The sequence below is a fragment of the Penicillium oxalicum genome, chromosome V (assembly GCF_001723175.1).
Source record: "Penicillium oxalicum strain HP7-1 chromosome V, whole genome shotgun sequence".
Classification (NCBI taxonomy): domain Eukaryota; kingdom Fungi; phylum Ascomycota; class Eurotiomycetes; order Eurotiales; family Aspergillaceae; genus Penicillium; species Penicillium oxalicum.
The window spans coordinates 2,803,639-2,830,140 of record NC_064654.1 but is presented as its reverse complement, the minus strand read 5'-3'; the positions used below and the strand labels follow the sequence as shown (position 1 = coordinate 2,830,140).

At 51.0% G+C, this 26,502-nt stretch overlaps 10 protein-coding genes and 3 non-coding genes across 13 annotated transcripts; 5 read left to right on the top strand and 8 right to left on the bottom strand.

Annotated features, from left to right (window-relative positions):
* Positions 1–1,156: 1,156 nt before the first annotated feature.
* On the bottom strand, positions 1,157–2,494 carry POX_e07002 (uncharacterized protein; the record flags this gene model as incomplete). The annotated part of the gene is made up of 2 exons (XM_050115814.1): positions 1,157–1,724; positions 1,800–2,494. 2 exons carry the CDS (start codon positions 2,492–2,494, stop codon positions 1,157–1,159), a joined length of 1,263 nt encoding a protein of 420 aa, XP_049968274.1.
* A 2,110-nt stretch (positions 2,495–4,604) lies between these two features.
* On the bottom strand, positions 4,605–6,133 carry POX_e07001 (Mitochondrial protein import protein mas5; the record flags this gene model as incomplete). The annotated part of the gene is made up of 4 exons (XM_050115813.1): positions 4,605–4,924; positions 5,033–5,851; positions 5,952–6,021; positions 6,098–6,133. 4 exons carry the CDS (start codon positions 6,131–6,133, stop codon positions 4,605–4,607), a joined length of 1,245 nt encoding a protein of 414 aa, XP_049968273.1.
* Positions 6,134–8,171: 2,038 nt separating this feature from the next.
* Positions 8,172–8,803, top strand: POX_e07000 (Cytosine deaminase; the record flags this gene model as incomplete). Its single annotated transcript, XM_050115812.1, has 3 exons — positions 8,172–8,330; positions 8,426–8,691; positions 8,782–8,803. 3 exons carry the CDS (start codon positions 8,172–8,174, stop codon positions 8,801–8,803), a joined length of 447 nt encoding a protein of 148 aa, XP_049968272.1.
* Positions 8,804–8,954: 151 nt separating this feature from the next.
* POX_e06999 (Uroporphyrinogen decarboxylase) lies at positions 8,955–10,253 on the bottom strand (the record flags this gene model as incomplete). The annotated part of the gene is made up of 4 exons (XM_050115811.1): positions 8,955–9,025; positions 9,082–10,005; positions 10,104–10,145; positions 10,199–10,253. 4 exons carry the CDS (start codon positions 10,251–10,253, stop codon positions 8,955–8,957), a joined length of 1,092 nt encoding a protein of 363 aa, XP_049968271.1.
* A 300-nt stretch (positions 10,254–10,553) lies between these two features.
* On the bottom strand, positions 10,554–10,634 carry POX_tR122. The gene has a single exon. It is a non-coding gene; the product is annotated as a tRNA-Ser (tRNA).
* Positions 10,635–11,585: 951 nt separating this feature from the next.
* POX_e06998 (uncharacterized protein) lies at positions 11,586–11,830 on the bottom strand (the record flags this gene model as incomplete). The annotated part of the gene is made up of 2 exons (XM_050115810.1): positions 11,586–11,680; positions 11,770–11,830. 2 exons carry the CDS (start codon positions 11,828–11,830, stop codon positions 11,586–11,588), a joined length of 156 nt encoding a protein of 51 aa, XP_049968270.1.
* A 139-nt stretch (positions 11,831–11,969) lies between these two features.
* Positions 11,970–12,077, top strand: POX_tR129. The gene has a single exon. It is a non-coding gene; the product is annotated as a tRNA-Ser (tRNA).
* Positions 12,078–13,141: 1,064 nt separating this feature from the next.
* POX_tR130 lies at positions 13,142–13,222 on the top strand. Its single transcript has one exon. It is a non-coding gene; the product is annotated as a tRNA-Ser (tRNA).
* A 653-nt stretch (positions 13,223–13,875) lies between these two features.
* On the bottom strand, positions 13,876–15,484 carry POX_e06997 (tRNA (guanine-N(7)-)-methyltransferase non-catalytic subunit trm82; the record flags this gene model as incomplete). Its single annotated transcript, XM_050115809.1, has 3 exons — positions 13,876–14,263; positions 14,319–14,993; positions 15,054–15,484. The coding sequence occupies 3 exons, from the start codon at positions 15,482–15,484 to the stop codon at positions 13,876–13,878; spliced, it is 1,494 nt and encodes a 497-aa protein (XP_049968269.1).
* Positions 15,485–15,858: 374 nt separating this feature from the next.
* On the top strand, positions 15,859–16,886 carry POX_e06996 (60S acidic ribosomal protein P0; the record flags this gene model as incomplete). The annotated part of the gene is made up of 2 exons (XM_050115808.1): positions 15,859–16,102; positions 16,192–16,886. 2 exons carry the CDS (start codon positions 15,859–15,861, stop codon positions 16,884–16,886), a joined length of 939 nt encoding a protein of 312 aa, XP_049968268.1.
* A 1,303-nt stretch (positions 16,887–18,189) lies between these two features.
* On the bottom strand, positions 18,190–20,954 carry POX_e06995 (uncharacterized protein; the record flags this gene model as incomplete). Its single annotated transcript, XM_050115807.1, has 3 exons — positions 18,190–18,936; positions 19,009–20,807; positions 20,879–20,954. 3 exons carry the CDS (start codon positions 20,952–20,954, stop codon positions 18,190–18,192), a joined length of 2,622 nt encoding a protein of 873 aa, XP_049968267.1.
* A 1,966-nt stretch (positions 20,955–22,920) lies between these two features.
* Positions 22,921–23,391, top strand: POX_e06994 (uncharacterized protein; the record flags this gene model as incomplete). Its single annotated transcript, XM_050115806.1, has 2 exons — positions 22,921–23,028; positions 23,248–23,391. The coding sequence occupies 2 exons, from the start codon at positions 22,921–22,923 to the stop codon at positions 23,389–23,391; spliced, it is 252 nt and encodes an 83-aa protein (XP_049968266.1).
* Positions 23,392–23,409: 18 nt separating this feature from the next.
* POX_e06993 (uncharacterized protein) lies at positions 23,410–25,762 on the bottom strand (the record flags this gene model as incomplete). Its single annotated transcript, XM_050115805.1, has 3 exons — positions 23,410–23,454; positions 23,543–25,129; positions 25,304–25,762. 3 exons carry the CDS (start codon positions 25,760–25,762, stop codon positions 23,410–23,412), a joined length of 2,091 nt encoding a protein of 696 aa, XP_049968265.1.
* Positions 25,763–26,502: the final 740 nt, after the last annotated feature.

Below are 26,502 nucleotides of genomic sequence, written 5' to 3'. Positions count from 1 at the left end.
GCTCAAATTTGTTTGCTCTAATCTACTGGTTACTTCGTCACGGGGTTTCTTCTTCTTTTCCTTGGATCGGATGCTTCCTCATTTAGATAGCAGATATCACGTCTACTGTAGAATATCTTTTCGGTCTTAATCGCAGGAAACGTGAAATACGTGCCTCCGTAAAGCAAGCCTGCCGTAGACCTTCCTCGGGGACGGTTCGTGTCCAAAGTTGCGAGCTTGCCTCGAACCTCGTTCCGCAATCCCAAAACAACCTTGCCAGGCTCACCGTGGATTCCGTAGCGAGCGAGCTCTGTACCTGCTTTTTGCCCGAACGAATATCAACCCTTACTGGATATATTTTCCAAACCATACAGCATTCTTTCCTTGCCTCAATATCAGGTGCGCGAGGGTACAACCTTATGCGTTGCACGGCTTATAACCCTATTCCAAGTCCGATCAGAGGTTCACAAGATGGAGTGTTCAAGAAGGGGGAGGGGGGGGGAGCCCCTGAACAAACCTGGGTAAGTCTCGCCAGATGATCAGGGCTGGCAGCTCAGTAGGTTGGTCTGGTCACCAGGTACAACTTTATGTATGTGTTGAAGGAGGGTCAACCCTACTTAGTTCAGTCTATATGATTAAACACCGCGCACGTATTATACATATTTGATGGATCAATCTTGTCTTCCTGGTCAAATGGAAGGGGCTCTCTCTACGATACGCCAAGGGCTGCCCGCTTGCATCGAGGTCTACTGAGATTCCGATCCTGGTAAGATGGTGGGAGTGAAATAAATGGGACAGTGGAGCGAGTTTTGGATGGGTTCTAAATGTGAACAGAAAATGCTGGTATCAAAGCTTCTTCTATGAGGGTATGTAAGTATGGCTATATCAATCTAAAGTGCAGCGAATGGAATATGGACAGGTCAACCACCCAAAGAGAATGGTGGCTATGTGTAGTCGGGCCAGTGAGGAAAATGTGAATTGGTCAGTTGGAAAATGGGATATCAAAGAAAGGGGGACGAAGAAAAAAAGGAAAAAAAAAAAAAGAAAAGTTGAGAAAAGAAGATATTTAGCTGCTTGGATCACGATCGGATAGCGGAAGGATAAGTGCTTTCCTTCCCACTTCCAGTATTATGAACCTCGCCGCCATGGCTGATATTGGAACCAGACCACTCGGAGATCAGGCAGCAATCACTTCGGGTGAAGGTCCAAAGAGTTTTTCGCGCCATTCTCCGCAGACGGTTTCAAACCCGCTGACAACGTCTCGGCACTCCTGGCCTACCTCGCGACTTTCCAGACGGCGGTCCCATTCGCCCAGCTCAATCCATCTTGAGCCCTCCTCGCGGCTCTCTTCTTCCCGTCTGATATCCGCGACGAGCTCACGTGCAGATCGAAGACGCCGAGAGGCCGTGGCCGTCAACTGACGGGACTCGTAAAGAGTGTCTCCAAGGCTGCGAAGAGAAGCGGTGAGATCTGCCGTTTGAGAGACGAGGGCTTGTAGAGACATGAGGGGATTCTGGGCATTCTGTTGTGACGGTGTGACTGGCCGGGAATCACGCCGGGACTGCTCGGGGAATGGGTATGGGAGGGTTGGCAGAAGACCTTCGTCAATGAGTGGCATGAGGGAGTCAATGGCGTCTTCGGACAAGAGCGGGAATGGCGAGAACAGGAGGGGGTGGATTAAGGATTGGAGAGTGCGGGTTTGGTGAGTGAGGTGCGATGTGATCGATGAGTGAGCCGTAATTAGCCTGAAAAGAAAAATTAGTATACGCGAGCACGAAGGGGGATTTTCACGCGACAGGCAGGATGGATTCCTCGCTTACCGCATGGCGCCATTCTCAATACCACTTTGTCCACCGAGGTCTCGGAGTGCCTCGACGGTCCGCTGAATGATATGATCGTGTTCACTCCCATTATTCTCGATGCCTCGACGCGCAAGGCTTTCAATGTCGGACAATTGCATCTCTAATGACGGAGAAATCTCCGCCACTTCGTCCAGATCCGAGTCGTTACCGTAATCTGATCCATCGTACTGGGACTCGTGCCGCCGATGTTGTCGCAGCTGTGTCGTTCGGAGCCGGTTCTTCCGATCTGGTGAACCTGTTGACGGAGAACGTGCGTGCATCTGAGATGTCGGGTGCAGATATCCATCCTCTGCATCACTGTGATCCATGTTCTGCGAACCCGCAGCGCTCATCTCCTGGCCCGAGGCATAATCATATCCGTCTTCCTCTTGCTCCCATGCGTCGGCCAGCTCATCGGCCAGATTTCCAAGACCGCCGCCGCCATTGGACTTGGTCGAGAAATCTACCGAGTCCCGATGCGAGCCATTCAAAGCACCTGTGCCATGCCGAAAGGCGACGGGGGATGAAGGCGCGGAAAAGCGAGGTGTTCGAGGTGACGTTGGACTGTGGGGAGCGAATTCGTTGGGAGCGTCTGCGCCTGGAGAGACGAGGAAGTCGTCCACGTCGGAGAGACGGCGGTGAGAGAGTTTCAGGGGAGACGGAGGGAGAGGCATTGCGGCGGATGAGGCGCTTGGTCTTGCGATCTTCTGTTTAAAGAGTACGGTTTTGGTGCTGGTGGCGATCTCAAAATCGAGGTTCAAGGGGCACAGAGCAGAAGGCAGAGACCATGAACGTGTGATGTTGACGGTTCTCCCAAATGAGCATGTGCGGGACCTACTGCAGTGATTTGACAATTCCGGCAGACAGCCGATGGCTGCGGTGTCGAATCACGGGCGAGCCAAGGAGAAAAGAAAGGAGTGGAATAGTGAAGCGGTTTGTGGAAAGAGAGACACGCGGTTCGGACGGGGGCAATGAGTCCAAGAGCTCACAGTCACGCGCGGTGTGGATCAGGCGATAAGTTGCTCTCGTTGAAATGACTGGAATCGCGGCCCCTCCGTAAAGTTGACGATAGCAGATAACTCAGGTACCGTCGACCAGGAACAAGGTACCTGCCAATACCTGTGGGTGCAAGGGAGGCTAAGGTCTATACCGGGTACTACATCCCCCTGCATTATTAGTAAGCTTTTGTGAACAGCCTCCGAGTCCTGCTGCGAAGTTACTACCTAGGACAGTTCAACACCGGTAGTATACGCAGCATGAGGGAGAGATCAAATCGTGGCTGTTATTAAGTTCAGTCTGGCTTATATACTACTGCCATACTATATCGTAAATATGATATCCAATTGAGACTTCATGTACCCGTGAGACTGAATTAGAAGATCCCGTGAGTATTCGTCGGTCGTTTTCGTGCACTAACCATATTATACTGTGCAATATCCTCGATCTGACCAGGCAAGAGGACATATTTCTACATCTTCTATGAGATCCACCGAGTTAGATATGATCTTTTCAGACGTTTGAAAAGGCAACGGCCATTGATAATCGCGCACCAGATGACTCGGTCCTCGGCCAAGCATGCCCCAGCATCGAATGCCAGGCCATTCCTCATACTTGCAACGTGATCACAGTCTGTGACCTCTTGATGAAAATCTGGATCGTGCCAGCAAGTATCAATTCTAGCTACACATGGCATATGAAAGTGTCTTAAGATCGAGCATCTAACCTACTACTCACCCAAATACATAATCGGAACAAGCAATGCTTTTCATCCATCTCAGTTCCTGAGCAGCCCATCCACGAGGCTTGGGCTCTATCCTGAAAGATGAGCGCCTTGTCATAAATTGAAAAAAAAAAAGTGAACTAGTAGTCCAGACGGCCAATCTTTGACAGCAATGGCACTTTTAGAAATATCAGGTCCATCCATATTGGAATAAGAAAACCCAAAGTCATCATGGCTAGTTATCCGTGTTCCTGTCCAATCCAAGCCATCTTCACAGGCTGGTGTACGATCATATACAACGGCAAAGATGTAACAAGAAATAACCTTAATGCCATATCTACATCCCTGCTGAGGAAGCCAGATAGCGTGGACTTAGACCAGGCTCCGGCTGAGATTGATAAACACTCGTAGTGCCGACGAAAATGATCAGGCATGCAGGTGATCAACTGGCACACCATATGCAGGCACCAAACGCCTCGACCGATTACGATGAATCTATGTCCATCACAGTCGCAACCCGGCAGATCAAGGGATTGCCCCTACCGGTTGACGAAAGTACCAAGTACGATCATGAGCTATTAATGGAACGAAAAGATCTACAGATCGCGCCGCATCATCTGCTCTCCTTGTCTCCTCAGATAGCAAAAAGGCAATATCGTCGACATTGAAGGCGTAGTGAACTCCGTAACAGAGAATGTGTATTCAGAGACTAACGTACTTGGGCGAAAAAGAACAGAACCAAATCTTGAAAAAGCAATGGCTAGCGGGTCTTTCGAACTCCTCAAAGCAAACGCCATTGTGGAGCAGAAACGGGCGAAGCGGCGAAATGAATTACTTTGTCCCATGCACATCATAACAAGAAACCAAGGGAAAGAAAAAAGAGAAGAAAAGAAATTCCCAGCTGTAGGCACATCTCTATTTCATCGGTTGAACATGACGAGGCATTGTTGATGTCTCTTCACATGGTATCATAAGCGAAATTCGTCAAGGTGACCCCAGAAACTTTGGAGCCGTAAAATTCGGCGTTCCCGAAGTGAATCAGAAAGGACGATGTACGAAGGTGTTCATTTACTGCGAAGCACACTGGACGCGCTCAGCACCGGGGGAACATCATCATCGTCCTCATCCATGGCACCAGCGGCACCGTGGGCACGAGCCTGGGAGTTCTCTGTGGAGTCGATGTCCTCGAGCTCAAAGTCCTCAACCATGGCGTCGGCAGGGGGCTGGTTCTGCTGCACGCGTGGGGGCAAAACCTGCTCAAGGAGCTCAAGGTTCTGCAGCTGGTCCTTCTCGGGGAACTTGACATCGAACTTGATGTACAGGTTGCCAAAGTCGTGGTGGCGGAATGAGGGCATACCCTGACCGTGGATAACCTTGATAGCATCTATTCATAAAATTGTTAGCTCACTGATGAAGGAGTATCAAGAAAAAAGGACTGTCTTGAAAATGAAAGAGGGGAGGGGGGAGGGGGTTGTGCAGCAAAAAAACTTACCAGGAACGATAACCTCGCCGGGAGCAATGTTCACAGTCAACCACCGATCGTCGAGGTGCTCGATGTGAATGGAACCACCAGCAAGAGCAGTCAGAAGATCGATTTCGGCCTGGTAGAACAGGTCGTCGTTTTTGCGTTGGAAGCGAGGATGGGGCTTCTGCTCAATTTCGAAAACAACATCACCAGGCATAACACCGGGCATCTGGTCACCTTCACCACGGAACTCGATCTTGTGACCGTCGCGCACACCCTTGTCGACGTGGACGTGAAGCACCTTGCGCTCAACAACGGTCTTCTTACCGTTACACTTCTTGCAACGGTCCTTCTCACGAATGATCTCACCCTCGCCGTTACAGTCGGGGCAAACGGTCTGGAAGCGTTGAATCATGGGGCCCATTTGGCGCATCATAGTCTTCATACCACTGCCATTGCAGCCTGTGCACTCCTTCACGGCACCCTCCTTACCGCCACGGCCCTCGCAGCCGGAACAGATGACAGACTTCTGCAAGGCCAGCTTGGAAACCTTGCCGCGGTAGATGTCTTCCAGGTTGACCTTGTGGACGTGGTGAATGGTACGGGCCTTCTTGGGGCCGGTGTCGCGCATACCACCACCGAACATACCACCAAAGGCACCGCCGCCGCCAAAGAACTGGGAGAACAAGTCCTCGGCGTTCATGCCACCACCGGCACCACCACCCTCCAAGCCCTCTTCACCATACTGATCGTAAATTGCACGTTTCTGGGAGTCGGACAGGATTTCGTAGGCGTGCGACAGCTCCTTGAACTTTTCAGCGGCCTCGGGGTTGTTCTTGTTCTTGTCTGTGAAACGGTTGAAACGCACGCAGTGTCAGCCAGTTGAGCCGAGGAACCCACAGGAGCCATTTAGCCACAGAATCTTCGGGTCGGAGGTGTCACATACCTGGGTGAAACTTGAGCGCACCCTTCTTGTAGGCGGTCTTCAGTTGGGCTTCGGTGGCCGAAGGGTCAACCTGATTGACAAGCCGAAACACACTCGGTCAATTTCTGTATCTTTCTGCTGTCAAACGTGGAGTCACTGCGACTTACCCCCAGGCACTCATAGTACTTAGTCTCCTTGACCATGATGTCGTGTTGAAGTGGTGGATGAAGGAGGGGGAGAAAAGGCGAATAGGATCCTTAATCAGCCACGGGTGAAGGAGGTGAGGAAAATCGAGCCGCTGACAACACGGGACAACGGAAGAAATTTCAAAAGCAAGCAGCTACAGAAAGGATTTTGCAGGCCCGCTGGGATGAGAAGGAGGGGGAGATGAGGGGAACAAGAGATAGAGAGAAGAATATCGTTTCGCTTTTTTTGGGATAAGGGCCTGGAATAATAAAGAACAAAAGAACCTGGCCCGATGGCTGAGTAACAGTAATTTTCCCAGGAACAGCCGTATAGAAAGTGTAATTGGCTCGAAATAAATTACGAGGCCAAGAGTGTACTGCCGCGACGAAGAAGTAAAAGCAACGACGGTGGACGTTCGCTTCCGAGATATCAAGCTCGCCAAAAGTCGTGAAATAAAGAAAAGGGTCCCAAAATCAAAAGATTCTGTTCAGCGTGACTTAGGCTCAGGCTTTTTCTATATTTCACCCAGTGAGGCGATTGTCAAGTATGTGCCTTCTGGCGGTTTCTTTCATCTCGGGCAGCGCAGAGCAGATGGTCCGAGCCAGACTTCGACGGGATTCTGTGAGTTTCGATGGATTTCGCAGAGATTCTCCGTGGTATTACAGTATTGTTCAAGACACCACCCAGCCCTCATAGTACTTTTTGAACAGATGCTCATGTGAATATGTGCGCACTATTAGATGTATAGTTGTATACTACTATATCAGACCTTGTAGATTTTCTACTTCGCCCGCGTGGCTGTTCAGGAAGCAGGTTTGATCAATGCATTCCGGCGTTGAAGGCGATGATCGACACATCCACTGGTGAGCTACCGTAGTCTAGACGGGATAAAGAATGAAGATGCACTGAAGCAGTATCGGGGGTTACAGTACTGTATCCCAAGCCGATGCTGATGCTGGTGGCGGCAGAAACAAAATTTGTTCAAAGGTTCCGAAGATTTGTGACCGAGGGGCGAATCTGGGGGCAGGAAGGACATCATTGGAAGCTGCGATGGACAGGCCCCCCCCAAAGATATTCGGCGAATCGGGCCACCTCAATTGGCCGCTCCATACGCCGCCTTCCCATATGATAGCGCCTTTTTTACTATGGCGGATTGAAACAATACCAATATCGGCACCAAGACATTTGAAACATAGACATGCACTGTATCTGATAAACCACAATGACGGGGTGAAGCCTCAGGTAGACAAGTATGTTTTATCCCTCTCTTCACTATGATTATCTTTACATAAAACCACTTATACACCAGTTGAAGCGAAGAAATGGTACGGCAGGTACAGGAGCATGCCTAGATGCGGATACTAATTGTAGGGTTGCCCGAGTACAGCATGCATCAATCAAATCGAAGATTTTATCACTTCCGAGGACATAAAATACTGGCAAGGTGTAGGTGCGACCTACTTTCTGGAGACAGAAGGTGTGCAGGTATCTTAAATGGGGCACTGCACGTAGATGTGTCATTGTCTATGCTGTTGACCTGAGTTCATTGACGACTTCATGGCCTCAAAAGCCGCAGTAGGTCGACTTATAGAAATGGTCACACAGGTGCAGAGTTGCCCTGTGGTAGGCTATTTGTCGTCTGCTACTCGGTCCCCACAGATTATAGATCTACAGAGAGTACTACATGTAGACAGCAGAAGGGACTGCAGGGTGAGGCTGACAGGACCGTCTGTGCCACGCTTCCGCCACGTTTCTTATCGATAGACAGGTTCTTCCTTTGCCCCCACGATCCGGCTCGGCAATCGGGACTTGGTCTCCAAATTCTCCAATTACTCGTCCCGAATCATTATCAATGGTCTCCACGGGAGAGCTCAGCACGTACTGGGCTCTAGTGGGCTCCAGATAAAAACTTGTAGAGTCATTGAACCCCCCTCCCCCACCCTCTTCCCCTGCCCTTTCCCTTTTATAGCTCTGCGACCTTTCTCACTCTCTCCGAATTGCCCCCGACCAACCCCCCCCCTTAAGCACTCTCCCTTGAACACAGTATTCATCACCATGGAGCAAGACCCTGGTTTTATCGCTGCACTGGAGGAGGCTAAGCAAGGCGCCTCCGAAGGCGGCGTCCCCATTGGTGCCTGTCTAGTCTCGCGGGATGGTAAGATTCTAGGCCGAGGCCACAACATGCGTGTGCAGAAGGGCAGCCCTGTTTTGCATGTAAGTCAATGTCGACTCGGGAAACATTGCTTCAGATGAGTGTTTCTGGCGGGTCTTTTGTCGACCGTTCCAGTGAGCTAAAAGGGACGCTCCAGGCCGAAATGTCCGCTCTCGAGAACTCCGGACGTCTGCCCGCGTCGGCTTACGAGGGCGCAACCATGTATACGACTCTGTCGCCTTGCGATATGTGCACTGGCGCATGCATTCTCTACAAGATCAAGCGCGTCGTGATCGGCGAGAATGAGAATTTTGTGGGTGGCGAGGAGCTCCTGCTCAACAAGGGCAAGCAGGTCGTCAACTTGGACAACCAGGAGTGCAAGGATTTAATGGCCAAGTTCATGAAAGAGAAGCCTGAACTATGGTAAGTCAGATCTCGCGCAATCGCACAGTCCTGGAATACGTGATCCGATTGGGGCGATGAGGACGCTGACTTGCAGTGCACACTAAACAGGAACGAGGACATTTCCGTTTAATTCTGTTCAGACAGCATGATACATTGAAATGGGTATAGATTTTCCAGGATGATTCTAGCTCGGACCCCATTCGAATTATCCGTGCTTGGCGGAATGCCTCGTATCAGAATTTGGGCGATTTTTCAACTTTAGAGCCGTCACATGGACCAAGCTATTTCGTCAGGCGGTGTACTTCCTCGAAGAAGAATTTAAGGTCATCCGGGTTCACGAATGGGGTGATGCCTGTGCCGATATCAGTATTCGAGATCTGAAAGTGCTCGAAGATCATGTACACATACCGTGGCCAAGGTTGCAAATCCAGCCCTGCTTGCCCTTTTGGAATCCCTCGACCATGCGCTCCACAGTAGCGGTAATGGCAGCCCGACTACCGTAGAGCATTCCGGGATCGGCGTTGCCTTGAATGACAACTCGACCGTTGGCGACCTTGAAGGCCTCAGCCGGGTCATGGAGCCAGTCCAGACCGACCACGTTGTATCCGGACTCACACAGGTCCTCCAGGGCGTACCAAGCACCCTTAGCAAACACAGTCATAGGAACGGGCTCCAATCCCATCTCCTTCAGGCGAGTGGGAAGGTTGGCAGAGATATAGCGCAGGTATGGGAGAGAAAAGGAGGCAAAGGAGGCAGGTGACAGCTCGCCAGCCCAGGAGTCAAATACCTGTACCAACTGAGCACCCGCCGCAACTTGGAGAGCCAGGTACTCCACACAGATCTCAGCGATCTTTTGCAGCAGGGCTTGTGACTCCTTCGGGTACTTGTAAACCCACGTCTTTGACTGCACGAACATCTTGCTGCCCCCACCTTCGACCATGTAGCATAGAAGCGTCCATGGGGCGCCACAGAATCCGATCAAGGGTACACGGCCCTTCAGCTTAAGCCGTGTCAAGGAGATCGCTTTGTACACGTAGTCCAGCTCTCCTTTCACGTCCACATCCTTCGCCATCACCTTTTCATACTGGCCATCCGTGGGTGACTTCAGAGGCTCGGGGAAATGCGGACCCTTTTTGTCAACCATTTCCACGACCATTCCCATAGCCTGAGGGATGACCAGAATGTCCGAGAAGATAATGGCCGCATCAATGAGGCCCTCAAATCGATCGATTGGCTGAATAGTGAGGGTCGAGGCAATTTCGGGCGAGCGGCAGCACTCGAAGAAGTCACGGTTGGCCTTCGCTTCATGATATTCAGGGAGATAACGACCAGCTACATAGTAGAAACAAGAATGTCAGATCCAATGGCTTTTCGGGAGAGCTTGCCTGGCAGTCGGAGGGCAATTCAGAAGTGGCGGGGTTCAAGCTTACCCTGACGCATCACCCACATCGGTGGGCGCTCCACCTTCTCGCCTGCATTTGTCGGGTCAGCGACATTCTAGTTGGAAAGTGAAAGATGCAAATACCTCGGGCAGCCCGCAACAGCAGATCATTCTTGAGGGGTTCAAATTGTTCCTGCATGTTGACTCCTCGTTGACGTGTGAAGAAAATGTTCGGAAGCTGTGGATGTGCGGGACTTGGGTCAGCCGAGGACCTCGCGGGAGGCTTGGCTGAGTTATCGTAGTTTCATTAGGCATACGAAAGATCTACAGGATATCGAAGGGACTTTCATCAGCAACAAAAGGGGGGGGACAGAGGTCAGCTTCAAATTCGGAGACCTCGTTGGTGGTGTTATATCATTTCTACTTTTATTTTTATATTTTTTCTTAAAAAAAAGCATATTACAATCAGAGGGGATGAGGCGAAGAGCCCAAAAAGAAACGACAACGACGCGATTCGAACGCGCGCGACCGAAGCCATCCGCTTAGCAGGCGAACCCCTTAACCACTCGGGCACGTTGTCTTCATATGGCAATTTTCTTCCACTCTTTATATATATTGTATGACCAAAATTCTTGATTGAGGTGATCAATGCCCCACCAGTGGAAAAATATCGAAAATTGATTTGTGCGTCGACTTTTGCAGCAAGTAGAAGCGACTTTCCGCTATGTATCATGATATTGAAAAGAGTGACCGGAGTGTGCAGAATTCTCTTGTGCTTTTAAATCAGTTGGGGCTTCAAGCTGAGACAGGCTACTGCGCGGCTCGAGGTACCTGTGTAAGGTTTGTACAGGATGGGAACGAACCTAACCCGAAAGGCAGTAGTTGAAATGTTTTCTAGGATGTCTGAACCTGCGAGATGGGATTGAACTATTGAAAATCAGATCGCTATTTGGGGCTCCAAACCTAGGACGTTGTATGTTCTGACGGTCCATGCTTCACGATTCCTTATTCCAGGATCACTGAGTTCTGTCCTGCTGCACCAGATCACTGCTCAATGCCAACTCCCATATGACAGCACCCACAGATGAGAGTAATGCGCGACAGAGGTAAAATCCGATCCCCGCTAGGCAGTGGTGACAATCATAACTGCAGCATGGAGGGAAAGAGGACAATATAAGGAGCAAGCATGATCACCGACTTCTATCGAGGTGCCAGTTAGTACAGGGCGGCCTGAACCGGCAATCATTGAAGGGCAAGATATGGAGGGGACGACCAAGTGAGATTAGGTTCATTACGGGGATTCCTTCTCAACTATCACTTCTATACCTTTGCTTGTTGTCATCTTCTGTACCGAGTCAAACTGTGCTGCCCAGGCAGGCACCAATAGCCATGTGATCAGGTCATCTTCGCTATCTTCCGAGCTCTTGACTTTCACTTCCCAGATAGGTTTTGTTCGGCTTTATATTGTTGTTATCGTGCTCATTTTTCATAACAAAAGTCACTTTGGCCGAGTGGTTAAGGCGCGCCCCTGCTATTCATCGTCTCCCGACGACGGTTTCCAAGGGCGTTCATTCGTGAGCGTAGGTTCGAATCCTGCAGGTGACGTTTTTTTGCGGCTCGGCATGTCTTTGGAGATTAATACCAAGTTGCCCATGCGATTCTTTTTGGAAGGACAAGACTAATAAAGAGGAGGATACAAGAAGCTTCGCCCTCACCCTGCGTTTCTGTGATGTCAGAAAAAAGCGCGTGTACGGTTTCTTTGGATGTTGACGACATTAATATGCCTGGATAAAATGGTGATGGATATATTTTAGGTAGGCGGTGTGATGGGAGGCCGAGGGGAATATCTGTACATCTCCTTTGGGGATTTGGTGTCCATCAGGAACCCGAACCAGTTCGACCTTTTATCAACAAAGTCACTTTGGCCGAGTGGTTAAGGCGCGCCCCTGCTATTTCATCAGACTTCTGTGGAGTGTCTAAGGGCGTTCATTCGTGAGCGTAGGTTCGAATCCTGCAGGTGACGACAGAATATTCTTTTTCAGTCCCAAAATCGGATTTTTTTTCCCGCTGCAGGTCAACTTTTCAGAATTGGGCCTCTTCAGTTCAGACGTTGAGAAATGAGGGAGCAGGGGCCTGTCCGCTCGACTTGCATCTTGCGAACCTATGATACTTTCGAGCCCGGTACCGCTACCGCCTTATACGCCCTAGCCATGCTTCCGTCTGTTTATCTTGAGACTTGATAGCAGTGATAAAGGCATTGAGAGGCGCAGAGGCAGCGATGGCCCGTTACCCTAGCTTAATTTGACCCCGTCAAACGATATGTCAAACGCAGAATCGTTACTGATGTGTCGAGCAAATTTTGATGATCATCTAGTTATAGATCAGATTACTCCAGATGGTGACTCGAGCTCTAGGTTACTTTTTGTGGGATCTATCGTACTACCTTGAACTCGTCGACACCCTGCCACAAGGCACCGCGGAGTTGCATCCCGGTATCCTTGATGACAGTGACAACTGCGTTACAATACTCCACTCACGGTGCTTGGAGACATTGGCTATCTGCACCATTTGTACTATGTACATCTATCCTCATACAGCCCCTTGTTGATGGTCTTCTGACGCCTCCGTAGTCCCACCTAGATTGAAGTGTAGGATAGTATTTCATCGATCAACTATTGCGAGGTAGCGAAACCTTCAAATTCATGGGGGTAGATATACATTTGTCTGCATCCATGTTCTCGTAACTATTTTACGACCCCATCACTTCATCAGATATGGATCCTTGTCGAGTGGTGAAGGGTATACCTACGGGATGTGTAAATTAGCTGACTTTAGCTCCGCCCTGAACTTTGATCACATTAAGTACCACCAATGACCTTTTACGTTTGTCTTGATGTTAATGTTGATTCTGCCTGAAATTCGGAAGGTGCTATTTTCTGGGCAGGCGGTCTGGGGACGGCCGCCCTAGGTGTGCGAATGTCTTTGATGGGGGACTGACACGGGCACGTGCGACGTGTCAGGTACAGACCCACAGGAGCTAACACCAAAGTCAATATACCTAGCCAAAATCTCTCTCAATGGTCATCAGACAACGTGCCCGAGTGGTTAAGGGGTTCGCCTGCTAAGCGGATGGCTTCGGTCGCGCGCGTTCGAATCGCGTCGTTGTCGTTTTTAGAGGCCGTAGGCGCGTCTTATACAAGCCAATGTGGGAAACGTCCACCCAGACCTCATCCCCCCGTTTTTTGCCAGCTTTGCCTTTTTGGCCCCCTTCCTTTCTAACCCGGCTGGAAGAACCCGTAGATGTGATCATTTCCGGACACACCAGGGGAAAGAGACCGTTCCAGTTGATCATTACCGATGACCATACATCAATTAAATAGGCCTGCATCTACCGGGATACTTATATCTGTTCCATGTCCGCGATCCGCCTTGCTCGCTGAACAAGTGAAAGCCATGGCTGGACATATTAATCTAGGCGGTGCCCACTTACCAGTGCCGTCAGATGCTATTACTCAGAAATGGAACTCAAGTCTTGCTGACAACAGCTAGAAAGCCTTAGAGGACAGAAAGTAGCTAAAGCAAGAGTAGCACCGAGGAAAGGAGGGACCAAACGCAGAGTATGTAATTTGCGAAGCTGACGCCCTACGTATGTCGCCACAAGGCTTGCTTTACTGCCATGAATTCCACGCCGAACATCTCTACAAGTACACTGGCCAAAAAGTCCAACCGACAGCGAAACCCAATCCGCCGCGGAGAACAATCATGACTGTAGCCTTCCCATCGCCTCCCCTAGGCAGATGGCCGTTGGAGATTTTTGATCATCAGTCATCGAAAGTTCGCTTCCTGAGATTACCCAAGTTGTAAAGGGTGTCGTCAATGGCCTTCCTTTGCTTTGCGTCGATTGCCGATGGAATATCTGAGGTCCCAGCAGCATTGATGCTTGCCGTCATTGAGTCTTGATCAACGACCATACTCAGCACACCGGAGGAAAACCCGAGCTGAAGACGTTCAGCCAGAAGCTGAGGCGAGGCAACATTTGTTTTCCAAGACCCAACAGTGCCTGGTTCACGCACGGCATCGACAGACACGACCACGGAACCGCTAGGACCGATAGGAACGAGATCGAGCACATTTCCAGAAAACTGGACACTGCCGCGTGATGAAAGTCTGAAGTCATCCTCAAGAATGTAGCAGAGAAGGCGCGACGAGCTATACATTATGTGAGTGATATTTTCCCCTCTGCCTTCCCAAAAGATTCACATACCTTTCGATACCAACCAGAATGACTCGCGCAGACTCAGAGCCATTGTCGAAGACAAATCCCCATATCCCACTGACAACTGCGTCCTCAGATACCCCATCCAAGGGCACAGTTTGATGGATTCGGCCCTCGCTCCAGTTCCACACAAACAGGTGACCATCACCGCCTCCGGATACCAGAACATGAGGGGCCCAGGGAGGAACGTAGAGTTTGCTGATTAGCGAAGTGTGGCCCAGGCAATGCTGCTCGATTACGTGGGCCTGAGGAATACCACGGGATACACGAATGTGCTCGTCACGGTCTGCGGTGAGGATATAGCTCCGTGAAACACCACCTTCAGGGCCGGGTAGGGTGAGAGCCACGATATCAGTCAACATAGACACATGGCCAAGAATTAGCTGGTGTTCAAAGTTCAATGCCGTCTTCTCCTCAGCTTCTTCTTGGGCCTTTTCAGCGCGCTCCGCTTGGAGGTGCTGCTGCTCAAGCGAACGGAGGTTTCGCTTCGAATGCACAGTGAGTGGGGTTGCAACAGGTTTCGTCTTTTTCACTTGAACCCTGGGCTTCACATACTCCCCCGGGACCAGCGGAAGGGAATAGACATCGCCAAACTTATCGGCACACAGGATGATTTGGTCATCAGCAGCCAACGCCAAAGCACATGGCTTCTTGGCCATGTTCCTTCGTAGGATGTCAGTGAAAAGCGCTTGCAAGAAAGGTGACTAGACTGTTGATGCCTACCGAGCACTGAGTTGTGTGAACTCGCCAGCTTGGCCGATCTCAAAGACCCGAATGCACTTGTCTTCGGCGGTCAAAGCTACTACATGCTTGCCATTGGAAGTCGACAGCACGACGGGGATGTTTGTCCACGTTGGAGAAGTGCGGCTGGAATCATCATTGCTTGTCACTGGGCTGCTCTCCGCTCCATTCTCGGACGGGGAAAGCTTTATCCTTTTCTCAGGTGGCGCCTGATCATCCAGCTCAGAAGTAGAAAGAGGAGCTACTGTGTGACTAGTGTTTATCTGCTTGGGCCATACCGCGAGGCGCTGACCGCTCTCCGCCACGTAAGAGTAGAGATATGGTCCTGCAGAGCTTATGAGCACGTCAGAAAGACCTTGAGATTGCCGTCTGACAGCCGTCAAGCTTTGAAAGGGGTGCTGAAAGTTGGCCATGAATGAATCTTTGCCGCAAGACCTTGGGCAAAATCGGGTCAGCGTGGCGAAGGGTTGATGGGGCGCTGAACACCTCGAACAAAGCACCGATGAAAGTGCTCGTGGTCAACGAGAACAAATTTCAAGCAATTAAACCAGTGAATGCCTCGTTCATCACAAATGCGTATGTTCTTCCCTTCTCACTGTCTCCATCCGTTTTCGAGTTCTCGCAACAATGGAACCACGAATCAATGTCACGTGACGCGAACTAACCGAAGCCGCACCACAAAAAAATCCACAAAATGGAAGTCCTACTGAACTCTCTCTTTGAACAACCACCAACACTCCATCGCCCTTGTCCTTAAACAACCTCTCTTCAGATCAAATAAGAAGAAATGGGGGGCAAGTCCGCAACCAAGGCCGCTTACTTCGATAAGCTGAAGGCCCTTCTCGATGAGTACCGCACTGTCTTCATTGTCGGTGTCGACAATGTCAGCTCCCAGCAGATGCACGAGATCCGTATTGCCCTCCGTGGCCAGGCTGTCGTCCTGATGGGCAAGAACACCATGGTTCGCCGTGCTCTCAAGGGCTTCATCACCGAGAACCCTGAGTTCGAGCGCCTGATGCCCTTCGTCAAGGGTGAGTCTAGAACGTGACCGGCAGGTCGAGTGCAACTCGCGCTTTCTCCCTGTGGTTTCTTCAATTGCTGATTTTTCTTCGTATTTCAGGTAACGTTGGTTTCATCTTCACCAACGGTGACATGAAGGATGTCAAGGAGAAGATCCTTGCCAACCGTGTCGCTGCCCCTGCCCGTGCTGGTGCCATTGCCCCCGATGATGTCTGGGTTCCCGGTGGTAACACTGGTATGGAGCCCGGTAAGACCTCTTTCTTCCAGGCTCTCGGTGTCCCCACCAAGATTGCTCGTGGTACCATCGAAATTGTCTCCGACCTCAAGCTCATTGAGGCCGGCAACAAGGTCGGTGCCTCTGAGGCTGCCCTGCTTAACCTGCTGAACATCTCTCCCTTCACCTATGGTATGAGCATTGTTCAGGTCTACGACCAGGGTCAGACCTTCGGTGCCGATGTCCTTGACATCGATGATGAGCAGCTCCTCAAGGCCTTCAGCCAGGCTATTGCCACCATCACCGCTGTCTCTCTGGCCACCAACATCCCCACCCTGCCCTCCGTCATCCACTCCCTCATCAACACCTACAAGAAGGCCCTTGCCGTTGCTGTTGAGACCGAGATCAGCTGGCCCGAGATCGAGGCCCTCAAGGACCGCATCGCCAACCCCGAGGCCTACGCTTCCGCTGCTCCTGTCGCCGCTGCCGCTCCCTCCGGTGGTGATGCTCCCGCCGCCGCCGCCCCCGCTGAGGAGGAGGAGGCTTCCGACGATGACATGGGCTTCGGTCTTTTCGACTAAGCGCGTCTTCAAAATGCCTCTTGTTAGATATCTCTATTCGACCTTGTCCTGAAAAGAGACCAGTAGTCGAAAAGAAAGAAAAAAGACATTCATGACTGGCATGACATTCTACTCACCTTAACATGATCATGGTTCGTAGAGATGACGTTCCATGGATTCGGTCCAATAAATGGTGAGTTCGGCCTTTGTCTCTTGTTCTGCAGGTCATTTCCCTCTTCTGCTTCAACCTCTTGCAAACTCCTCCAAATCATCCCTGGCGAATGATGAAAGATTTTTAACCCCGAGCAAGTGTCTCCCGTGAGACCGCGCTGACGATTAAAAAACGCAACAACAACACTCTAATTTTTTGCTGACGCCATGCCTTGCTTTTGTTCCTCTCCTACATCTTCTACATTTTTATTTGTGGATGGCAATCGCTAATATTTGATCAGACTCCAGGTTTCCTGATTTGCGTCGGCTTTCTTTGCCCTTTTACAACTCTCGTAGCATCCTCGTAGGCTTCTGTGCTGGTAATATGTCATGACGTCGCGAATGCACAGGGTGGTGAGGAGGAGACTAGTTAGCTCAAATCAACAAATGACAATCTCGGAACCCGTCCATGCATAGTAAATTCCCCGGTACATTTTGACCCGAAGTAGAGGATTTCTCCAAAATCAAGAACTGGACTGGAAGTGGTCACATGTAATGCTTATCAGACAAACCTGGTAGCCAGATGGCCCACAACCACCACGTATGCATGAGATCAAGCCCTGGGCAAAGACAGAAGACCTCCACACGCAATTGACGTGAAAAACATCCATCTACCTGAGGAATGGAAAGCGAGCGCTACGCAGTACGCACGTACCCTTCATTCAATTAATGACGAGCTTCCCTCGACGCAATATCATGTGTCCAAGACGTAGACCTGTCTTCTTAACATATACAGAGACGAAGAATTTCAAGGCAAGATGTCCAAGTAGTCAGCCTCTGTGATCAGGGTGTCACCGGGGACTGGTATTATTGAGGGCAAAAGACTTCTTCCTAAAGACTTGATAAAGGGATTAAAATGATCCTGGACCGAGCAGAGTGTTTCGTTCGCCGCTAAGTAACCGCATTCAGAAAAATTTGGTCTTCAAGCAACCCTGAGTGAGCGGCGATCAGTATATGGGTGTAGGCTGGGGGTTGAGAATAGAGTGAGACATCCTAAAACCGGCATCGGCATGGTGGCAGCCATCCAAGCGACAATTCAAATCATGGATAGGTTTCATCTCCATCGGGTTGATGACTTTATAGGACGGTCGCCTAAATTGACGCGACATTCTTATTAAGCATCATCGGTACCACGTCCGAATCGACCTCCAAAGCCACCGAGATCTCGACGGAAGAATTTGCCAATATTTTTCAGATTCTCATTCAGATTGCCGGCCGCAGAGAGCTCCAACGGATTCTGAGAGCCAGCAGATTGCTGTGCGGATGCACTTGGCGCAGGAGAGGCCGTGCCCGACATAACACCGAGCCCCGAAGTAGACGACGAAGAGCCCGTGGCCCCGGCTGCACCCGACGATCCAAGCGCGCCGAGACTAGGGTTGCCGAATCGATCGACGCCGTCTTTAGCTGCAGACATGATCGCTGAGCCGAGCATCGAAGCATCAAACCGGGAGGGCATGGATCCGGAGCCGCCCAATCCCAGTCCGTGCGAGACTGATCCGGTGGTGCTCGCTGCAGGAACCTGCAGAGTAGTGAGAATGGGATTGCTTTGCTGGAGAGTCGACGCAAACCGATCGGAGGCACGGTGGACCTGGAATAGCTCGACGAGATGGTTTTGTTCTTGACGGCTACGAATTCCCTTGAGATCAAGGATTTTGCGGAAGTTATTGTTGTTTCTGTCTGCGATGTGGATGAGGTATGCTTGGACCAAGGCCTCGGGAGGTGACGGGCGGACTTGGAGCGTCTTGAGCAAAGTCTCAATTTTAAAGAAGCTGCTGTTCACACGTTTCACAAAGCCTGCAGGAGCAGGTGAAGGAAAGAGGGAGGTGAGCCCGCTCTTGAGAGTATACGAATCGAGGAGCATCTGGAAGAAGGGATGATTAGTACACCACCGAGTGATAGTCGAACCATGCCGGGGTCAGGGAGGGAGACATACCTGCTCCGCGCCTGTTTCCGACACAGGCTTACACAGGAAGACGTTGCTGATGAACAAGCTCGACATCAATTCGACTAGATGATCTGAAAAAGCTCGGGCGTATTGCTGCTTATGTAGCAGATCCAAGATCTCCGAGGCCTTTGATTTGGTACGTGAAAGAAGCTCGCTCACGTAGGAGCTCTGATCACTCACTGCTTCCAGCTTACCCCACGGAGTATTGCGCATCTCTCGCCAGCTAGGCTCGGTTTCGACCTCGACTCGCCGGACAAGGCCTCGAACTGCCGCAGAGGCAATGCCCATAAAGGAGTCAGCCTGACTCTGAAGATCAACCGACTGCTTGAGCGTTTCATCCAGTCGGTCTTTGATCTTCTCTTCCAATTGATTACAGGTAGTGTAGCAGTAGTCGGCAGTGTTGAGAACGGAGATCAAATCCTCGAGGCTCGGCACTTTGGAGGGGGTGTGGCCGGTAGGCCTCTCGCTGATATAGTTCAGAAGCACCTGTTGGGCGTACATATCCAGGTACTTGGCAAAGACTTTGGCCAGCTCAGCCAAGCTGCCCCCGGTCGAGAGTTTGGCGCACTGTTGCAAGGAATGACGGTAGAATGTGAAAAGTTCGGTTGAGGAGGCAATGACAATATGGGAGTTGAATTCTTCGTCAGGGGCTCGCAATGGCTGTTGTCGGTATTTCGGCATGAGCGCCGCTAGCTGTTTATCCTGTGCGTCCACCCAAACGCTAAGATATGGCTCGAAAGCCTCGGAAATTGACTGACTGAACAGTGGATTTTCGTTTGTAGTAGAGGTAAACGTATCCGTTGAAGGACGGGACGGAGCGAATCGTTTCTCTAGGGAATGCTCGAAATCAAGAGTCTCTTGCAGGCAGGAAAGCAACAGGTTGACATCGATCGTCTGCCCACTGCGCACTGACCGGGATAGAATGCCCTTGAAATCATCCCTGGTACCTTCGCAAAAGACATTGGCCAATATTTCGTTGACTCGCCAAGCAGCTGGGAAGATGGCCGCATTCTCCTCGTCATAGATCTTGAGAATTCGGCGAAACCAAGAATATCTGCGCGAAATGTTGTCCAGTGACCCAGCTTCCTCACTATTCCGAAATACCTGCCGATATTCACGCAGCTGTGTGTTGCAATACCAGGTCACCAGCCGAGATCGAGCGTGGTCACCCAGCGCGTCCACCACAAGGCATGCCTCCGAAAGGATCCCGCGCTTCTGAGTGACCTCACCCTTCGCAAAAGCAATTTCAAAATCTTCACAGACCTGTTCCAAGAGATCTCGTTGAACGTCTGCCACATTCCGACTCAAGATTGCGATTTGATCGATCGACCGATACGACTTGAAGTGGGCCATGAGCTGAATGACGGCTTGGAGAAGCTGCGCACAGTCTCGGTACTGCCGTGTCCGGCTCAGAGCTTGAAGCTGATCATATGCCGTCGTCAGCATTTGCAGCCGCTTGAGGGCTGTCATGGACAATGTGAGATTTTTCTTCGCGTTGTCCAGTTGTTTGATGTCAGCGGTCATGTCGGTGATGGCCTGTTCCGTCTTCAGGGCGCGCTCGCGGACATCGTCAATCTTCTTGAACAGTTCCGACAGATCAGCTTTCGCTGTCTGGATTCTTTCAACGCTGTCCGCATTGGATGTGACCTGCTCTTCCACCAAGGCGCTGATCTCGCTGTCCAATTCATCTTCGTAAGAATGGAGGGTCTGAGTGACCTGGGACACGGACGAAAGAGTGGAAGGATGGGAGAATATGGCGTTCAAATGCTCGATTGGGTCATAGTCCGCTAGGAGACAGACTGGGTCAGTGATTTCAAGATCATTCATGAGACAGGAGGAAGCACTCATGTCCCCGTACCTGCATCCAAAGCATCTTGGGGAGACACCTCTTCCGGCGGCATGCGGCCGGTGTTTGAAACAGTGATTGCAGTCATTCCATGGACCGCTCAAGCAATCCTCATCCTGAGCCTCAAATTCAAGTCCAGGTTGGTCAATTGACGAGCACTGCAAACCATAGGAGACGGGCGTGCGGGGAGGGAGACAGCTGGGGGAGTTTGGGGAGCTGGTTGAAAGCGGGTCGTGAGTCTACTGCGGGCGCGCCGATGGCTCGGGGAGGGCGGAGGCTGCCTGGCCGCTTTGGCAACTGGCGTTGAGCCGATTTGGAGCATCGCACCAGGCTCATAACAAAAAGAGATATCGAGCTGCTACGTAAAATCACGACATCAATCTTGAAGATTTGTAGGTACGGGGAGCAGATGTATAATTTACAACTTGAACATAGGGACCTGTGAAAACGACGCCGAAAATGACAACCTTTGGCGCCAGAAACGGCCTTCTTTCCACCCGTAACTTTGGACAGCGAGCCGCTGCTTGACCGCCCGCTGTCCGGTACCGCCCCTATTCTGCACCCAACCAGGACTGTTAGTCATCTACCTCTCGTCCTGTTCAATGAGCGAACTATGACCACTCCGTAGTTAGTTAACTACAGTAAACTCCCGTTTTCAGTCAAGGCCTTTAGCGTTGAAATTTGAAGTTGTGTAAAATTGCATTTTGTATGGTGTTCTGGGGATGATCCACGGACTGTGTGACTCGTTGAGACGTGAAATGGAACGTCATTCAAAGCGTGCGATGTCCATAGTGTCAGAGGAGTGTTCCCAGGCGCACACTAACTACGTAGCAAGGCCATACAAGACCACAGGTAGTAATTCCGCGCTTGCAGATACTGCCCAGGATTTCGATAGATATAGTGACGCGACAATTATTATCTGGCCACGCCGTGACACGTAGTGATCCGATTCTGTGCCCTAACCGCTGGTCATCGCGGCAATCCATATATGTACACAAGTGTTTTATATATCCATAATTCATCTTGGATCGGAACACCGAGATAAAAATCATTCCAGTATACACTATACAGTTACACAGACTTGTCACGGAATATCAATAGCTCGTAGCCGCCACCGGGATTTTTGTCCCGACTTACACTCCACTTAGTATCTAATAAGTCTAAACTGCTGCTGCGCCACTCTTTGGGTCAGATATGGATGGTTACTGACCTTAGCGGCGCTTAGGTGGACACGCTTGACGCTCGCTCTTCAGAATCAAGGACAGACACTGGCGCAACGCCGTATGTGAACGCTAGACCTGGCAATATTGCTCTGCAGCCTGATGGAGCCTGGCGCCCCCGGGGAAGGAAGGCCCAGGCCGTCTGTCTGCAGGTGGGGGATTCAGAAAGTGAACGCGAGCTTTTGCTCGACGCTCGACGCTGGATTGAGGATGATGGCTCGCTGTTCAAGATCTGCCTCACAGTAAAGATCAAGAGACTTCCTAAAGAGATCGAAATGAGCATCATACAGTCTTCCCCTTCTCGTGCTCGAATTCTCCAGAACAACCACACTTCTGAGATACTTAGCAAGTGCCAAGAATACCCGCCATCATCCTGATCCTATAGTCGAGTTTCAGGATCACAGAAACCCCACCAACACGCCGACAGCCCTTCGACTTCCTATCGACGCATTCACAGGGCTCTAACCTCCGCCCAGAGTTCAAGTCAACTTAGGGGGTGATATTGTGCTTACAGGACAAGAACTAGCGAAAATTGGATGAAGACACTGATTTCCGGAATTCAAGTACTGACAGTGGCAACGCATATCTTCAGTTCTGGTCTTCCTCTTGTGGTCCTAGGGCGCATGCAAAAGATTTGCGGGACCATCCGTCTATAAATACCGTTGCAGGATCAACCATCCTAACAGATGGGTTGGCTTGGACCTCTTGGCCAGGTAATGGTCAAACCAGTGAGCAACAGCACGTTGGATTTTGTTAATTTTATGAGTAGGTGTACCTCTTATAGCAGTGCTGATTTCTTGGGGATTGATACAAACGACAGCCTCTTGCTTTAAGATGCCTGAATTTTCGGGCTTCAAGCGTCAAGGCATCAATTTCCTTTCTGCCGCATCTTCTGCCCATTTGGCTGCTTGGGTCTCTACGGTCCGCCATGAGGGAGAGGTTGTATGACGGTGTAATTGGGCGCTAACCCGGGAACGGCAAAACCAACCACATCTAGTAATTCACAGGTCCCTTCGTTACAAGCTAAATGCGGACTAGGAACGCGATTTGACATCGTGTGGTGGTTTCATAGCCTTATGAAGGCTCATATGTTTGGAGACTAGAGTACATTTTCATTAAACCGTTTGCCCATTCGCTTTGAGCAATGCAACAAAATTTCAGATGGCCACTGGGCTGTGCGCAAATCATCATGGCACAGATACCCTAACGATCGCAGGAACAAACTGGGATCGCATGCAATTTTATCGTGTAGTTGAGTCGGAGCTAGGTGGAGAAAAAAAGAACAGAGAGACGCGCAAGAGGTGAAACGAGGCAAAAAGTCCGTCAGGCCGCAGATAGGAAGGCACTGGCGGGCAGCGTCCCCGAAGCCTGAAAAAAACAGATATTAGTCCAACTCAAGTCTCAAGAGTTCGCATCACCTAACGACAGGTCCATGAAGAGATGAGAGAAATCATACCTTGAGCTCCTCGAAGTTTCGCCATGCCGCATCAAAGTTCCATCCATTTCCAGAGAGTGCCATTTCTGAGAACTGAAGCGTCATGCCCGACTTCGCACTCATCTGCGCCACCAATTGCTCTTGCTGGACCTGGACCTCTGTCTTGCCAGGGCCGGGAACACCGTAACCTGGAGGCATGCCGGCTTGAACAAGGGGCGCAGCGGGTACGGGGGCCGGCGCTGTAACAAGAGGCGCAGAAGGAACAGCAGCCGCAGTGGCTCCCACTCCAGAAGGGACGGCGGGGACAGTGGCGTACGGGATGGCCTGGTTCTCGGGACTCCACGCCTCGTGACCACCGTAAGCTCGAAGGCACAGGATATCATTGATGACCCGGATGCCCCCAACGCCACTGCCAGGACCGAGAATAAAGGTACGATCGAAGCTGCGCGTCTCAACCTTGCCCCCAACGCTTTCTTCAAACTTGCCATGAACCATCACCATGAGCCCACCGACACCGGTAGGGCTTTGCCCGGTAGGGTCTGGCAATCCGGGAACTGGGTGGCATTCAATCAAGTATTCCTCGGGGTGGGCAGCCATGTCGGGGTGGCGAGTCTCTGGCAAGCTCTTCCACACCTCAAGAATCTTATCGGCGCCGAGGTAGGATCGAGACATGCGTGCGGGCAGATGGTTGATTTTGAGAAGATTTCGACTCTTCTTGATGTATGGGTCCCATCCTGCAGCTTCGGTCTGCTGCGCTTTAGGGGCAGAGGTGTTGACATTCATGGTGAATTCCGAATGACTGTCGTAGAAACTCTGAGCAAGCTCATCCCGATTGCTATCAAAGCGCACAAAGAATGCGCGAATGAAGTTCTCCGCAATTTGACCCTCGTCTTGGAAGTGGGGGGCTTGTACGGGAATTGGCGTCTTCTTTTGGGCCGCAATCTCTTCAGGTGTGCGGACAATGACATTGTTCAGAGTCTGCAGCTTGGGATACCATTTCATCAAAGTCTCTTTGAAATTAGACTCTGCGCTGAAGGGGTTCTCGGTAAGGTCGAGGAATTCGAGGTTGCGGAACTTCCATCGCCACGCGCTTATGGAGCGGGAATCTTTCAAGTTGTTGTGGGAGAGATCGAGGTTTTTGAGATCGGGGAAGGTCTGAGAGAGTGTAGTCACCGCCGTGACATTTGTGAGGGAGTTGTGAGCCAGGCTCACACTCTCGACCGCTTCCCGTCGCTGGGTGGCGTCGGTGAATCCCATTTCCCAGACCTTCATCAGAGCCGGGAAGAATTTGGATTCGGTCGAAGTTTGATTGAAGATACCCATGGCAACAAGATCCGGGTCAGATGAGAGTTTCGAAAGATCGAGCAGCTTAGTATCAGGATAGTAGCGCTTGGATAGGATCATTGTCATTTTTGACTTGGTGTCAGCTGTCGATTGAGATGTGCTTGTTGCGGTCCCCAGTTCACGGTCGAGCACGGCGCTTGAGGAACCATCATAGGGCTCCACAACAATATGCACCCCAGCAAAATAAGCATCATTGACACGAAGGATCCTGTCAGCGAGGTCGGGCCGGACGGAGACCACAAGAGTGTCGCCCTCGACGCGCGACTATTTTTTGAACGTTAGCAAGGTACGAGGGACCTTGTGAGCCGAAGTGATTCAAGAGGGACGAAGGGCTATCACGCCAAAACCGGGTTGCCTCCTTGGCCAAGTGGAGAACGCACGAGTCGGGTGATGTCGTAAATGGTGACTGAGGAGCGCGGCTGCAGATGTTGCACATACCTTGGTGATTTTCGCGCGCGGTCCTGACTTGGTGTGGCTGTTCATTTTTCGTTCGAGAAATGCAAGCAGACTCTCGACTCCGCCATCTCGATTGCTGGCAGCGTTGCTCGCCTTCCAGCCGCGAACGCCGAAAGACTCCAGATTACCCGAGGAATTCGGTTTTCCCTTTCGAATATTGACTTGTGTCTCACGGGTATCTAGGAGTGCTTTCTGAATGGCATCCAAGGTCTTGTCGCGTGCCTGGGGTCGATCGCCGCCAGCACGAGAAGGGCGAGAAACTCCAGCGCCAGAACCTGAGCCTGAGCCACTCGGGCGGTTCGAACCACCCCCACGACGTTTTCCTCCCCGTCCACCAGGGCCATCCATATCCATGTCGCCATCGCGGTCGGTACGAGTAGCGCCCCGCTTGCGAATGCCCCCGCGGTCACCCCCCGGACGGCGGGACTTCATGGTCTTCATTTTGGCGAAAGGAGACACAGAGAGGAGTCAGAAGTGAGAGAAAGGTGAGAGAGCCGGGAGTTTGGAGAGAGAGAAAAGAGGCGAGGGTGAAGGTGACGGAGAGAGAGTTGTGTTTCTTTGAATTGCGCGATGCGCGCCTCAGATTGACGAAAGAAGTTTGACTTGCATGCAGGGGTGACAGATGAGTCGCGGGGTGACGGGAGCCGAGCCTAAATATTCGTGGGTCGTAAAGTTTGAAGGGCAAGCTTGAGAGAGAGCGCGTAATTGGCAGTGTAGGCAGCGAGGCGTGCCTCTAGCTGGGTCTAGGCAATCGTGAAGTTCTTTGATGAAGCACAAAAAAAGTGACGCACGGATCACGTGCATGATATGCTGCCTATACCAGGCAGTATAATCATGTGATCTTGAAGAATGACTCAGCAATCATAGGTGGGTCCCAGATGCGGCGGACTTGGAGATGAGTAGCCAATGAGAGATTGTCCTCTGTCCTTTCAGGTGCTTTGACTGCTGTTTCTTGTGTTTTGGTGGTAGTTTCCATACAATCGGCAGGCGGCTCTCTTAGCTCCGAGTATACTGCGGAGATCCTCCCATCAAGCCAGCTTGCAGTATCTGAGAGCGATCTGAGTGCTCCACGGGTCAGTTCTAGCAATTGAGTTGACTCTTGCCAGGTGAGCGCATTCCCCCCCGCACTCTTTAACCCTTGAATACGACGTGGATTTAGTTTACCTTGCACATGCGCTGTG